Below are 15,855 nucleotides of genomic sequence, written 5' to 3'. Positions count from 1 at the left end.
CTCCCTTGGTCCCCCTGTTACAGCTGACTTACAAATTGATTAAGTGATGTTTTGTTTTTTCCTGTTTCTCCATTCAGTTTTTGTGTGTTCCTATAAACAAAACGTTAACGCCTTCATGCGCACTCAACTAACGTTCAATATCTCCCACAGCACCTGAAGGCAGCATCCCTTCCAAAGCTAGGATTTCAGTCTTGGCGCTTCCACGAGTCCGTCCTTAAAAATCCCCCTTTCTGCTGAAATGTGAACACACTGACGCATGTTTGCAGCACTGTGCATTCAGGACAGGGGGGGGGGGGCATACTGATTAACACTGCAGAAGGTCGCATGACTGTAAAGAAAATCAAGGATCACAGTACCTCATAAAACCTTAGGGAACACAGTGATTTATATTCCTGCTACTGAGTCCCGATTAAGCCGATATAATTCGATAGATGGACCATTTCTCCCCACTCTCGTCTGCCTCTGCGTGCAGTCACCCCCCCCCCAAAAAAGGAATGTAGCAGAGCTTACTTAGTGGGCATGATGTAGATTTGGATTCACACTGGATTTAATATTCCAATAAATATTGCAAAGGGGTCCCATTGTGGTCATTCTAGCGGCTCTAAAGGGCTTCTATATTTGTGCTGCACGCTTATGCAGTATGTATGTAGTTATGCAACATGCATCCAAAAGTAACCTTGCGCATGAGGTCAGAGAAGAAAACTGGATGCCTCACGCCCCCTGCTGTTTGAAATGCTCCACACAGCCGCATGTGCGTGTCAGAACCACGCTTGTCACAAAAATACCACCACACACCGTTTTAAGAAGCAACAAACTGGTTTTATGAACATGAATACTTGTAGTTACAAATACGCTCTTACATGAATCTCTTCTTTTATTTTTGGCAAAATAAGAGAATTAAACTTCATGTCAACCAAAGGGGAAAAAAAGCAGAATAAAGGTTTTGGTCCGGTACATGAAGCGATGAAGATCTTTATACACATTTAAGTTACTCTGAAGTTGCTTTTACATTCAGTAGCTCCTTTTTAGCCCTCTAAGCGCATGCAGCCTGAGAGTGGAAAACGTAGCTCATCCTTTGCAAGGAAACCTGACAACAACAAAAACAAAACAAAACAAAAGAAAGAAAAAACAGCAACAATGACGAATGCAAACACGCACCCGCGCTCACACCCCACAGAGACAAGCCCGTCTTATCTTCGGACACCGATTCACATGCATCAGGAGGCTGTTAAGGCTGTTAAAACCATCTGTGGATGCTCGTGATGCAGGGTCAGAGTCTCAGCTGGCTTCTCCGAGACTCAAAAGTTTTAAAGCCGGAGACAGCGCTGACGTACTTACTCACGGGCCGAGGGAATTTTTTTTTATATCTCTCTCTCTTTTTTTTTACACTTCTAAGCAGGAGATGAAAGCAAATAGCAGCAGCAACACATGTGTGTGTGTAATATAGGTGAGTGCATCTCAGCAAAAAAGAAAAGTCGTAGAGGCGTCGTGACTCCCACAGAGCCCTGAGGTGGCGTCTACTGGCACACAAACACCTTTTGACGTACGTCACGTGGCACAAACACAGCAGGCCGACACTCTTGCACATACAGACAGGGATTTTGTGAACTGCATTCGCGCATTTTTGTTTGTTTTTCTGTTTTTCCTCTCCACAAACACGTAAACAAAGACAGATAGGGGAGGGAGGGCGGCGTGGATGCGCGACCCTCCCCTGAGAGGGGTGGGGGGGTGAAAATACTCCAGAGGCATTGAAATGGCAGCAGCTCCTCCTTCAGTTCCCAGAGAGAGAGGGAAAGGGTGGGGAAACGGGGGGTCAGATGAAAGGATTTTTTGACGTCCCCCGACTGGGGTAAACGTTCCCCTGCAAAGACAAGAGAGGCAGGGTGAGAACAGCAGCCCGGGTTACTTAGTATGCCATCGCAATTCACTGAAAACTGGCGAGAACTACCAATTAGCGCCCCCAGAGTGCACTTCGTGGAGGGATACTCACCGTGAAAGGGTTCACCGACATGGGCCGAGGGACTTTGGACTGAGAGTCAGACGTGGGGAAGGAGGCAAAACCTGCAAAACACACACACACACACACACACACACAGATATACATGATACAGGAAAATGGTGTGGCATGAAACCAGAAACCTGCAGCTCTAAACTGGGTGGGTCATTTTGGTATTCCTGGACTGCTGCTAGTGGACGCCACAGCGCGTCTCAGGAAAGACGAGCAGTCCCCGCTGCAGTGGGAGCTTTCCATTTGGGCCTCGTTTTATGTCCAACATATGGATCAAAGTATGGTTCCCCCCCAATTTTCACTTGAAGCCTTATATAGCACCAAATCACAACAACAATGCTTTATATTGTAAGGTCCTATATATAATAAGGACAGGTGTCAAACATCAAGCTGTAATTCGTACATTTTGGCGTGGCCGCATCTGTGATCTGCACTGGTGTAAAGAGAAGCTTGTGCATGCATTTACTATGTTTTCAGCAGGTACGGTGATGTGTGAATGCACACACAGGCAGAGATATGGAAACAGAGTCATGTCTCTTTTAAACTCAATCTAAAAGTCCAGTTAAGTTTCATTTTTATGTGCTGTACGGTAAAGGTAGACACCACCATCCAAAATCTACAAAACTGTGAGATCGTCATGTTCAGGCCTGTGACGCAGGCCCACAGACACATGTGGAAGAACGACAACACGGCTCGCTTTCACATCAGGTTCGTTGAATCTCTCGCGCTATCAGGAGATATCATGATCAAGCTGCTGTGAGTTGGCTGCGTGATACAACTGTGATCAGAAGGCATTAGAACCTTCTTTTCTTTTTGAGGGCTGGTTGCACGTGAGGAGGAGATGTATTAAAATAAATCACATCAATAATTGTAAATGTCTGGGTCTCTTTTCTCAGTGTGGCCCTTAACTTGATGCTCGCGCTTCAGGAGGTAATAAAGTAATATGGTTTGTATTCTCATAAAAACCAACTACCACAGCACCATATCTTCTTCTACCTCCCATCTCTGTCGTCCTATAAGCCCACCACCTGCTCATCCTCATCCATGTCATCTCCCAGTACACCCAGCATCTCTTCGTTTCCTACCCAGCACGACTCTGAGCATCTGTAGCTCAGTTAACTGGGCAGACGAAGTGCTTAAATGGGCAGGGTGGCACCAGGAAGACCACCAGGGGTAAACCGAATATTAGAAGTCATAGATCAGGTGAAGGAGGAACTACAGGACGTCTCTGTGTGGTCTCTGCACTGTGGTCGACCTCACAACTATTACAGCTACTTAGAGTCTAACTGACTTTATAAAGAGGAAAGAGATTGTTTGGCATTTTGACATGACTTTTGATTAAAAGTGTGATTTAAAAATTTTTTTAATTATCAATCTTCATTTACAAATTTTCATTTACACAACCGATGCATAAAAATAAGATATTTTGTCAAATGTCCTTTTAAATGATTAGAAGATATTAGTTTTTAGCAATATAATACAGATAAGTAGCGAATCCTTAATAGAGCAACAAAATCCAACAAATACATGTTTTTGTTTTGTTTTTACTAAATAATGACCCGACTTTTCATTTTTGGTCTATTTTGAGTTATTAAAAGAAGACTATGTAAATAAAAATATTAATAATAATTAAAAACTTGACTTATAATCCAAGAAAACAAACAAACAAACAAAAAAACATCAAACAGGAGGACAAATAAGAGGCAACGAATCTCACCATTTGCTTCCTGATTGGTGGCTGACTCATGAGGAAATGCATTCTGGGTAGCAGCCGCTGGGAAAGCGCCGGACGGAGGAAAAACGGAGGTGGGCGAGGTGACAAACGCACTGGAGTCACCTGGAGAAGCGAAACACCCACACATGCGGCGAAATTAGACACAGATCATTAATCCATGCAGAACACATCTGTCAGCTGCTCTCAGACTGACAGTAAAAGACTGTTTCCCCGTGTCTGTACCTTACACAGAGAGCCTACAGGAAACATAAAGCAGTAATGAGCCCTGCGACCAGTTAAGAGTATAACCGCATACATGAATACATGATACTGTTGAATAATTGAGGTGGAGCCGATGGAAAGCCCAGAGCTGCGAGGGTCTAAAGCTGAAAGGAAACAAACGCCAGGTTGTTTATTTGCATCATGAAACATCACAGCATCGCTGAGCATTCGTTTATCCACGTTGTGGTTAATGCACCAGAGAAGCTTAACTGAGAGTTCAGCTCCACGCTGAGCCTTTCCTCTTACATATCTGCCTTTGGTGGGTGAAGTCAGTGACCCGAGTAAAAAGTAACGTTGCTAGCATGAAGCCTCAGTGGCTGTGAAAGCAGGTAGCTGTGTGCGAGCTTGTGTAATCAACCGTTTAGTGTGTACACAACATACACTTCAGTGTAGCAGCTCTACGCGTCGTTTTCACTGCCCTACAGGAAAAGAAATAAAGGCCCAGCTCACGCAGCTGATCTGGAGACTAAATGTTACCCGTTAATGGGCCGAGCAGAGGGAAAACACAGGAGCGTTTTTAACTTTTAAATAAGCACAAAAGTTACATTCAGAATGTAAGCAGGAACTAAATGCTTGACATATGTAACCTATACACAGAGCAGAGGGATCAGTGTTTTATAACGGGCTGTGATTTCCTGTTTTTAAGTTTAGGCATTCACATGTCATTTAAGTCACGTAGAGTCAAGCTAAAAGACAAAAGTTTGAACACAAGTGTAGGTGCGCTGCCTCCTGACAAATCCATAGGACAGCCTGAGAGAGGAAATAAATATATCAGGAAAAATGTGATCGAGGAGAATATCTACAGTTCAAGATGAACATGTCTGCATGCCTAATTTGGCACGGTTGTTGACAGCACACTGGTTGGCCTGAGTATTTCAGAAACTGCTGATCTACTGCGATCTTCACACACAACCATCTGTAGGGTTTACAGAGAATAGTCTGAAAAAGAGGAAATATCCAGTGAGCAGCCGTTCTCAGACTGCTACGAGCTAATAGGAAGGCAACAATAAGTCAAATTGCCCAGTCGTTAAAAGGGAGGTATGCAGAAGCGCATCCACTCCAAACTTGAAGCAGATGAGCTACAGCTGCAGAAGACAACACCGCATGTCACTGCTATCGGAACAGAAGACACAATTCCCGTGGGCTCATTAAAATTAGATAACAGAAGATGAGAAAAAATGTTGCCTGGTCTGATGAGTATTGATAACCGCTGCAGATGGCAGAGATGGAGTCAGAATTTGGTATAAATAACATGAAAGCATGAATCAAACCTGCCTTGTATCAATGGCTCAGGCTGCTGGTGGTGTAATGGTGTGCGGGATGTTTTCTTGGCACACTTTTAGTGTTTTAGTACCAACTGAGCATCATTTAAATACCACAGCCAGCCTGATTGTTGTTGCTGACCATGTCCATCCCTTTATGACCACAGTGTACACATCTTCATATAACACATCATGTCACAAAGCTCAAACATTGGTTTCTTAAGCATGGCGATGAGTTCACTGCACTCCAATGGCCTCCACATTCAACAGGTGGAACAAGAGATTCACATCATGGATGTGCTGTGCGATGTCATCGAAGAACAAAGAACTAAAGCGGCTCTGAAGGTAAAAATGGTTTCAACCCTACATATATTTTTTCATGTGGTAATTATTTCTTTGCCTCCACCACAGCGGTGGTTATCTAACCAGCTCAAGCTGCTCTAACATCTTAAAAAGTTGCAGCAGGAAGTTTCAGAAAGAGTGAGCATGGGGCTTACCTCCTGAGGCGTTACTGAAGGGGTTACTGGGGGAGAGGGCGACGGGCTGCTGGGAAGCGGAGCTGGAGCTGGAGCTGGAGCTGAATGGGTTGGGGAAATCTGAGACACACGGGTTGGGGGGAGAGAGACAGGGAGATAATTCAGTGTTCTGCCCGGGGGTTAACGGGTTACATTCCTGCCTATTCAAGGCAACACTGCTCTGATTTTCACAGTCTAATCTGGAGTGCTGGACTGTTTTTGAAGAGGAGGGAACTGAATGTAAATAGTGCAGGTTAACAGCAGCAATCGATGCAGTTCGCGCTCGGCACCTACTTGCAAAACTTTGGGAGCTGGAGACGGTATCGACACCAGGGGAGCTGGGGAGAAGTAGAAGAAAAGGGGGGGGGAAGGAGGATCGATCAGAATTTGACCTTTAAACAGCTCCACAAGCAGAAAAGTTAAAAATCTGCCATGTTTAACAAAAGCTGATTTGACAAGGCTGCTTTTTTTCCTCTACCTGGCAGGAGTTGAGCTGGATGAGAGCCTGCTGCCGAAGATGGCGCTGTACTGCGGTGGGCCGCCAGGTGGAGCTGCAAACAAGCATTTCCACAGGCATCACAACACAACCAAACACAACGTCAGGCCCAACATGAGCCCCGATTTACGAGCTCGAGCGGTGCTATGATCTTGATATGTGAGCAAAAACCTTTAAAACAGTCCAAACTGCTGATCCCGTGCATGCAAGTCATCACAGAACAAAAGAATTACAAACGCCCTGAATAAAATATCATCTTCATGTTCAGCTTGATATGAATCAAAAGTGAGCCGAGGCAGAAAATCAATAACCTCCCTACTCTGCCAAGCAGGGGAGGCAGCGATGACGCTGGAAAGCAGCAGAGCTTAGCAGGCCTCTAACACGAATGCTGTGCATTAAAGCAGCCGGCTTAGTTATAACGCAAACACAGCTGATTCCAAAACCTATCAACAAGGTCCTTTGAATCACGCTGTGCACGATCTGGAGCAAACACAATGAGCATAATTCAGCTGCTAAAAGCCTTGGCATTTGGAGTAAGGATGTTATGCAACCAAGCTGAGCTGGCCGCGACAATCTGCACACGCGAAGCCCTCAAATCAAACTATCTGTTACACAGTGCTGGAAGATGTGCTCGGGTCTTTATTGAAGCCAGAGTGCTACTGAAACAATGGGGGAAAAGTAATCAGGTCAAGCTGAAGCAAGGTTTAATTATTCTCTGTTCAGGCAGGGAGTTTAGTCCCTCCTCCTGATTAGTCAGAGAGGTTGTGAGAGGATTAATGGGACTGGAAAAAAAGAAAGTTCTTCAGTTTATAAATTTGGATTAGTTTTCTTGAGTTAATTTTTTTTTTAAAATCTGTGTTTGACAGGACAGTGAAGATTTTTGAGTGGGGGGCCTGGAGGACCGGCACTTTTTGGTAAAACTCAATCCACAATCAAGTGGAGAGACCGAGTCGAAAATACGAAGCCGATGGTGCAGTTCCTCTAATGGCCACTCGAGGCTCCAAACCCGATTCAATTCATTAAAATCCCCAACTTTGGTACAGAAACCTTTTCAGTTTCTACGGCCAAACATGTTTGTGGTTTTGGTCCCTTTAGAGCATTTATGATGCAAATACACCTTCCTGTGTAGTCAACTGCACTCACATCCCTTACAGGAAGTGTGTGCAACAGTTTCGGTGAGTCATATTCTAATATTTATTACTTGGTGTCACTTAAGACTAATTTGCACATCCTGTCTCCGTGTGTGAAACGCTTGCTAGTCTCATGTTAGAACTTAACACTCCAGCTTCCTGTCTCTGTATGGTCACCTGTGGTTGCAATAAAACAAGGCAAAGCTAAAGTTAAGATTTAAAAAAACAAAAAAAACAAAACATCGTCGTCTTTTATATACAGTCTATGTGCACACCTTACACAAATACAAAAAGCTGTGAAATAAATGCAACTGTGCAAAAGCCTCTGAACTACACTGATACAAAAAGTATTAAAGCTTCGACTGATAAAAACATCGTACCTGTGACCGATGTTGTTTCAGAGAAGACGCTGTCCAGCTGTGACACGGCAGCGTACCTATCCTGGGCACTGCCGCTGCTGACCGGCGGTGTCGTCTGACCGATGCCAACAGGCTGCTGTTGCTGAGGCTGCTGCTGCGGCTGGGACAGAGACTGAGGCAGAGGCTGTGGCTGGGGATGGTTCAGACCTCCAAAGTCCACGCTCAGAGACTTGGGGAAGGCCCTGAAGGGGCCCGTAGCCCCCGAGGCCGACACTGTCCGACCTGAGAGAGAGATCGCAGATTAGTATGTACTAACAGGTAGATGTTTAAAATGTGATTGTTCGAACCTGAAGCATCAAATTCAAATAACATACAATAATTCACAAGTAACTCTCACATAACACATCCCATTCACTACATATAGAAGCAAATTATCTCACGCCATGTAAAGATCCTCATGCTATGAGGTGTAGAAATAGCAGCATTAGCTTAGACTGTACTAATTAAAGCACACACACTCATCGTGTTTAGGGATTAAAAAAAAAAAACACCACAGGAAAGCAGCAAGCCAGAAACTTCTTAGATGCAATTGTTAGAAGTTAACAAAGACAGGAAATGACGTTTAGCATCAGTGTTTGTGGCAAAATATCAGAGTCTGGATCAGCCAGTTAGCTATGAGCATGGGATCAGAAGTTAAAATCCAACATGGTCTCCATGAAGACACAAACACCACAGCAGAATGGACCTGATGCAGCTTATCTGCTGGTATCTGCATGTTTTTCCGTCTTTGAGAGCATACCTGAACTCCCTAGCATATTGTTGTGGGTGTTAAATGTGTATGGCGCGATTACAGCTGTGCCCTACATAGTTCTGAAGTGCTTCAACGCCAACGTGGTGCGAAATATCAGCGGCCCTCTGCTGACGGGGGCAGCAGCAGCAGCTCCGGCCTAAAAATAGCCCCACTTTAAACTTGCTCTTTTTCCTCTGAGGGAGGGAACAGTGTGTGTGTGTGTGTGTGTGTGTCCTTGACACTCCTAGGCTTCAGATCTGGGCTTTGAAGTGGGAAACCTGAGTGATGAAGAAAAACATTGACCCCAATTGCAGTATGTGACACTGGCCAGCCACGACTCGCTGGCTAAATGAATACAGAGTGCTGCGTCGCCTCTCCCCTCAGGCCGCTCTGAAACAAACTCCAACTCACATGCATGTGATGCTCGCTAAGCACCGGCGCGCCCCGCAGATTGGCCATCTATTATAAATGATACAGCATTGGAAGAGCTTATTGATTTCAGCATTCACACGAGCGCACACGCACACACTCAAAAGCATCGGCCGGAGATGCATCTTACCTAAAGTGAAGTGGTTTTTGAACGAGCTACTGGCTACGTGGTTGGAGAAGAGAGGAAGAAGACAGAGGAGAAAAGAGGAGGGGAGATAAGGAGAAACAAGTGAGTGCCACTGGCGTCGCATGAATCTGCCACTCGCCGGCTCTGATGAGCGGAGAGCGACATCAGTGAGAATCAGCGAAAATATTCAATGATCTTTACACCGTGAACGATGCACTGCCAAATGTTCTTGCTAGAGGCGTCAGGAATAGAACAGAGAAAGCACAGTGTCTATTTTTTAACCAGGAATCTTTCCTAAGATCACATAAGAGGAGGAACTAGCTTCCCAAATACAACAAACACTGTGGCACTTTACTACACAGCTGGTAGGAGACACATTAGTAGTAAACTTGTGAAAGCCTTCATAAGTTTACTACTAACAGTGGCACAAAGCATCCAGTGGGCGGAGGGCACACCTGAAGGCCGTGGAAGGGCGGGGAATGAGGGACCGTGGTTCTGACCTCCCAGTGTTGACGACAAAGAGCCTGGTCGCTGTCTTTCTATCCCACACAGGGTGGGATCTGCGTAGGAAAGAAACAAAAGATGCATTAAAAACAATTTTAAAAGAAGAGATAAGCACATGACGATGCCACAAACAAATCTTCCTCTCACCTTTTAGAGGGGGGTCTCTAAAGCTTTGGGAGCGCGACGGCCGAGCCGTGAACGCGTCTGTCCGCATGTCGGCGGGAGAGATAGCGGGGGCTCGATCCCAAGACGGCAGCTGGGACTGAGACTGGGGGATGAGAGATCGAAGGAGACAGAAGAGAAGCAGATGGAGGGTAGAAAGAGAGACACAAAGCCAGAGGAAGTGAGTCTCTTTCATCCTTTCTCAATAATTCATAAGCAGAGGCTTTGAAGCCGAGGCTACCTGGCCCTCCGACTGTCCGAACCATCAGTCTTTGTCTCTGTGCCGTGGCGAATTCAGGTCATTTCTTCACTTTCTATCCTTTTTTCGATACCCTTTGAAAATCTCCTCTACTTTCCCTTCCTCTTTTTATTTATTTATTTAAAACCACACACGCACACCACCCTCGTCTTCTCACTTTCACTCCCCTCACTTTACCTCCACCCGTTTCACAGACAACTACCACACCTTTAGCTTCTTACCAGTGGTCTCGTGGCTCTGGCATTTGGAGGCATGTTATGGGATAGCCCCTGGCTCGCTAAGGGACCATGAGAAGGGGGCATAGCCTGAACCCCTGGACTCCAAGGACCCTCCATATCTCTCCGGTTCTTACTTTTGGAAAAATGCCTGCGAAACACAAATGATGCAGTGTAACTAACCAGTCTCATTAGCAACACAATTAAAGCTTGACATCTGGTCATTTATTTGCTAAACAGGAAGATTGAGAGCATTCTCTAAGCTTGAAAATAAGCAGCTAGTAGCCTTCAGCTAATTTTTCTGAGCAAGTATCTCTTATTCAAACATGGAAAGCCTAACTTTAACACAACCCTAATTAGCTATTGTTTTCATTTTACTTTGTGTTCCCTTTTAACCTCTCAAAATGACTCTTTTTACAGTTAGACATCTTTATTGCACAAGCAGAACAGCTAAATGCTAGCAGCTCTGTAACACAATAAAAACTGAGCTAAATGCTAACGTCAGCATGCTATCATGCTCAAAATAATAATTCTAATTTTATTTTTATAGCCATTTTTACATACCGTATGTAAAATACTGAAAGGGTTTTATTTTTACTCATATTACCCTTTAACAGCAGGAAGTACAGCACTCTGCTAATTAGCAAGTTTGCTACTTTAGTTTGAAATATTAGCATGCTAACATTTGCGGTTTTTATCTTAAGCTGCTCTATTTTAAACAGACTAACATATTTACTCAATAATGGTGCTAATTAAAAAATATTGTAAATAATAAACAGTCTTACTGTAAAAGGTTTTATTTTGTTATTTTAAAGGCTTTTAACTATTAACATGCAAACTTGAACATTTGCTGGGCTTTTTTAAACCAAATTTTCTACATAAGAATTGATTTAAAATAAATAAATGAACTGAATAAAAATTAAGATGCTTTTCTCTGCTTCCATCAGCATATATTATAATTTGGTTATATGCAGGCGGAGGCCAAGCTCTCACCATTTTTTCTTCTCATATTTATCTTGAAGGAACTCTTTGAACTTCTGTGAGTCCTTCATGTCGGAGCAGCCGTCATTCTTTGGGTCAAACACGCACAGCCACGTCCTTCTGCCCACCTGAAGACACACATTTCCAAGAAGTCACATTAAAACCACGCTGCTTGGGACCGATCCATCAAAAACAAAAAGAGGGTTAGTGAGTTTCCGATTCCCTGAATAGAAAATGAGAGCAATCCCTGGTTTTTGTTTGACATTTAATCTCAGAGAGTCTCTCAGATATACAAACAGATTTTCTCATCAGTGACTCATCTCCGGTGCAAGAGTGCAGCAAATATTACTGGCAGCGAATCATGACTGACCGGATCACTCTTCAGAGGATGATGAGAAAGGAAAAGCTGGACGATGCACACCTATGCTTCTCTGCACATTACACTTGACTCACAGACCCCGGCCAACAACAAGCTAATAAAAACTGATAAGCACTTGTGCTGATAGCCTCAAACTCTTTACCACTTACTGGTATATGCTCAGCAGAGAGAGCTGCCTGAACCAGTGGCTCCCGAAGTGGATTCTGTGAGGAGTGGGGGGGCTTATGCAATCCAATCACATATCAGCACCAAAATGAGGTTTAATTAACTTGGTAATTAAGTTTTCAAACTACAGAAATAAACAATAATTACCATAATAATCTAAGTTGAAGTAATTGTAGCTCAACCAGCTGGACTGATTGGTATTATATTAATATGGAAGTTGGAAAATATATCAAAACTTCATTTTGATGACGTGAGGGTTTCATTTCTTTTTATATCGAATTTCTAGGTTTTTCTGGATCAAGACAAACCGATTTGAAGCCTTCATTTAAACTCTAGAAGATAATGTCAGGCTTTGTTAAATAATAAGTAATAAGAGATATCACTCAGTACTGACAAAAATAGCTAAGCTGCATAAAATGAATCTTAAAATAGCCTGCTGATCTGCACCACTGGTCAATTTTCCAGGTTTCTACAAAGAAAACAGAGCGATATCATTAATACTTCCAGTGTTTCAATAAAATGCACTGCTGCTAATGATGCGCTATTGCCAGAATTGTTACATGAGAGTAGAAACCTTTAAAAATTTAAAAGGATTTCAAGAGCTGGACAAGGTATTTGTCCAGCTCTTGAATCACAAAGTTAAAATCATAAAGTTATAAAAAAAAAAAGAATGTTTAGTTCTAACACACTCCTCATGTGCAGGTCAGATAAAGGGGGAAGTACTTTTTATATGTTCTTATAAAAAGGCTGTACAGGTACGGCCCACTTTTGGCTCTAACTGTAGCCCAATAACTCAAATAAGTTCAACACTCTTGGCATAAACAAACACTGAGTAAACGGCAAGTTCACCTCTGTACCGTCCTCTGCCTCAGCTCCAACCGTTATCAGTTACAATCCTGCAAACGGCCGCTTTTTAACGTAGCTGCGGGTCCCGACGGACATGCAGAAAACAGCATTTTCTTATGACGCACCACGGATATGAAGCACTTTCCAGAAACATATAATTTCAAGTATTCTCATATTAATTGTTTAGTTTATTAAAAAAAACAAAAAACATCACACAGAACGTTTGGTAAGAGACACGGTTGTTTTTCTTTGCATTTACATAAATATTTGGATGTTTTATTTGGCTGGGTCTCTGTTGTGAAAGGGTTCTGATGTCACCAAACCCTGCTAGTTAAATAAAGGTAAATAAAGGAAGAGATTTTGATAGGGTGCTTTTGTTTGACTTTTGGTTAAAATGGGGTCTGTTCAGAGTTTAAACCCTGGTTTTAAAAAAAAACACACACACACACAGAAAGGAAATAGATCGTGGTTTTGTGGGACATAAAGTGCCCCATCCTTTTGTTTCTTGGCACAGTATGAGGTTGGCACTAGTATTCTCTCTCTCCCCCCCCCCTCCCTCCCTCCTCCTCGTCGTCCAAAAAAAAAAAAGGCACTGCCACAAAGACTGGTTGGACTGGTAGTCTCAAGGGGCGTTTCACATTCCATATCAGAACCACAAACAGACAGTTTTAACCTTGAATTTGGACCAAAGAAGAGGAAAAAAAAGGAAATGGTAGCTGATGTCCTCGGACGACTCCGCAGTGTCAACAACAGGAAGAAATCACATTCAGCTGCATGTCTTTCTTTTTTTTTTCCTCGAAGTTTTCTAAAGTGAAGCAAACACGATGCATCGGGCCCCCAGCTGGGACTTCACTCACCTCATTGCCATGGTTTTGGAGGAATTCTACTTCCTGTTGGGAGAAAGTTGTCATGGAGATGGACTTGACTCTGTGGGGAGGGTTGAGGCCTCTCCTGGGACACAGAGGAGAGATGGATGAGTCAAATAAAGGAGAGAAATGGGAAGATTTGCAGTCAGCCCTCACCTCTAAAGACAGCACAAAGGGGATGGAGCAGGTGGGAAAGGAAATATATCTGACACGTGACCGTGAATCAAAGGACAGATTTGTTGTGGAGAAGACAACACACACACACACACACACACACACACACACACACACACACACACACACACACACACACGCACGCACACAATCGTGACAGAGAGAGACACATGTCTTCCAGAAGCTCCTATTTTCTTCATGCTGGGGACATAAAGTGGGACACTGTTGTACATGTGCAAGATTGCGCAATGACGCACACTGAGTGCCGAAACCGTCTTCCTGAAGAGGAGTGCCGGGGACTAGGCTGAACATGCAAAACAAAGTGTGACAGCACACAGGCGCACACACACTCTCTCTCTCACTCACTCACACACGCCCACATTGAAAAGGAGCCTAGAGAAAGAGAGAGAGAGAAGAGAGAGAGAGGTGGTGTCAAACCTGCACCATGACGAAATGAAACGTAACTCAGAGCTGGAAAATGACCAGCTAGCGGTCTGTCGGTTATCAAGCTGTTGGGAGACACGCACGAGAGAAAGAGAGGGAGAGAGACAGAGAGAGGTAGACACTGCGTAAATTAATGTGTGCACACATCCTCGGCTGTTGCATAGCACCAACAACCCCTGTTAACGTCAGGAGAGGGGAACCAAATGATACACATTTGTCCGTGGCTGGGTGGTGCACGGCGTAATCTAAGGCCTGGTACTTTTACTCTATCAGTATCTGGCTGCCCCTCACACTGATGCTAAATGTGCAGTAAATAAACCCGCCACACACCCCTCCCCACCCCCGGATGGGGCGGCGGGGTTTGCACTCACAGCATTCCGGAGCACGACGTGCAGACGAAGCTGCCCACGGTGATGTCGGTGTAAGTCACCCCGGGCTGGTTGCACTCGAAGCAGTGTTTGTTTACTCCAGACTGGGCCAGCTCCCGGACCTTGCGGGCGCAGATCTCTTGGTTGTCCCGGTGCTTACGGTTCGACATTTTTTTTTTAAATTATTCTGGTCGCCGCCTGTCACGCAGGCTTCCCCCCCTCCCCGGTTAACACTCCGCGGTCCTCCTCCCGGATCCCCTCCGTTTACTCCAAGGAGCACCTCACGCCCGCATTATGGAAACGCTTTTATGCGGCTTCACCCCAAACGCAAGGCTGCACGGACTAAAGGCGCGTCAAGCCCTGAGCGACCCACCTGCAGCATAGCGGAAGCAGCTCGGGTTACCTTTCAAAATAAAAGCGATTGACAAGGGACTCTCGAGAGCGACTGTGACATTTTTACTTTTTGGTTGCCTGTTTCTTTAAAAAAATCGTTCCAGCATAACCACTTGGTTATCTCATCAACTGTTTTGTAGGTCAAGGTATTTTCCAGTTATTCTGTGGGTCACAGTGAATCAGCTGTATTACTCTTAGTCTGCCATAAAGACGCTGAGAAATAAAAATCATTAAAATGTCATAAGGATCGTGTGATATATTCAAAGTTTCCTTTCAAGCCTGATCTTACTTTTAAAGGTAACACCTGTTTATTGGTTTGGAAAATAGCAGCTGGGTCATTCCTTATGAAATCAGTCAAATATGAAAAAAGTGACTCAGAGCAGATCTTTCATATGCTATAAATGGTTTTACACACATGGTAATGTTTTCCTGAGAACCGGGGGGGGAGTATGTTTCAGTTTATCTTATTTTGTCCGCTACAGAGAACCTAATGAATAGGCTCGATCTCAGGAGGATATGACCTACTTTCTATGGTTTCTCCAGCGAATCAACAGAAAATAAAACATCCATCAATCATGGCTTCTGTTAGTGTACAGGGATTAAATTGGTACAGATTTACTATTGAGACTATGATATATCCCATATCATACTAATTCTGTCTCACTTGGAGATGGGTTAAAGTAGATTTGCAGTTTTTAACAGAGCTTAAAAGTGCCAAATGTTGACCCACCCCATGTATGAAGGCCTGTAATTAGAGAACATTACAGAAAATCATGTGATGCATCAATATGATCATCTGTATTTACACCTTGGCAATGAACTATCCACATTGGCCTAAATGCTTTGTGTAGCTATGAGAAGGGCCTGGCAAAAAAATAGATAATTAAACATTACTACAATTTCTACAACTTGGTGGCGACTGCAGTTTTGCCTTTTATTTAAGTTGGTTATATCTTATTTGTGTTTTATCAACTAATATACACATAC

At 43.8% G+C, this 15,855-nt stretch overlaps 1 protein-coding gene across 3 annotated transcripts; it reads right to left on the bottom strand.

The window, feature by feature from the left end:
- Nucleotides 1-797: 797 nt before the first annotated feature.
- Nucleotides 798-14,866, bottom strand: agfg2 (ArfGAP with FG repeats 2). 3 transcript variants are annotated; one of them, XM_005945271.3, is made up of 14 exons: nt 14,479-14,866; nt 13,481-13,574; nt 11,246-11,361; nt 10,259-10,403; nt 9,764-9,884; nt 9,568-9,672; nt 9,116-9,148; nt 7,788-8,048; nt 6,260-6,332; nt 6,076-6,119; nt 5,764-5,862; nt 3,726-3,845; nt 1,991-2,061; nt 798-1,861 (listed from the first exon to the last, which is right to left on the bottom strand). In XM_005945271.3, the coding sequence occupies exons 1-14, from the start codon at nt 14,643-14,645 to the stop codon at nt 1,814-1,816; spliced, it is 1,497 nt and encodes a 498-aa protein (XP_005945333.1). In that variant the 5' UTR covers nt 14,646-14,866; the 3' UTR covers nt 798-1,813. The 3 variants fall into 3 exon arrangements, with proteins under 3 accessions (XP_005945333.1, XP_005945335.1, XP_005945334.1); XM_005945273.3 differs by lacking the exon at nt 14,479-14,866 and adding an exon at nt 13,646-14,095; XM_005945272.3 differs by lacking the exon at nt 9,116-9,148.
- Nucleotides 14,867-15,855: the final 989 nt, after the last annotated feature.

The sequence above is a fragment of the Haplochromis burtoni genome, unplaced genomic scaffold (assembly GCF_018398535.1).
Source record: "Haplochromis burtoni strain Fernald_Lab_line unplaced genomic scaffold, NCSU_Asbu1 Contig_445, whole genome shotgun sequence".
In the NCBI taxonomy this organism is placed as follows: domain Eukaryota; kingdom Metazoa; phylum Chordata; class Actinopteri; order Cichliformes; family Cichlidae; genus Haplochromis; species Haplochromis burtoni.
The sequence above is the reverse complement of the archived record's forward strand: the minus strand, read 5'-3'. Positions and strand labels throughout refer to the sequence as shown.

Coding starts and splice junctions, on each gene's coding strand:
- agfg2 (XM_005945271.3), bottom strand. CDS start 14,645: ATGTCGAACCGTAAGCACCGGGACAACCAAGAGATCTGCGCCCGCAAG. Junction 6,120..6,259: donor TCCAGCTCAACTCCTGCCAG/GTAGAGGAAAAA, acceptor ACTTCTCCCCAG/CTCCCCTGGTGTCGATACCG. Junction 3,846..5,763: donor CTTCAGTAACGCCTCAGGAG/GTAAGCCCCATG, acceptor TCGCTTCTCCAG/GTGACTCCAGTGCGTTTGTC.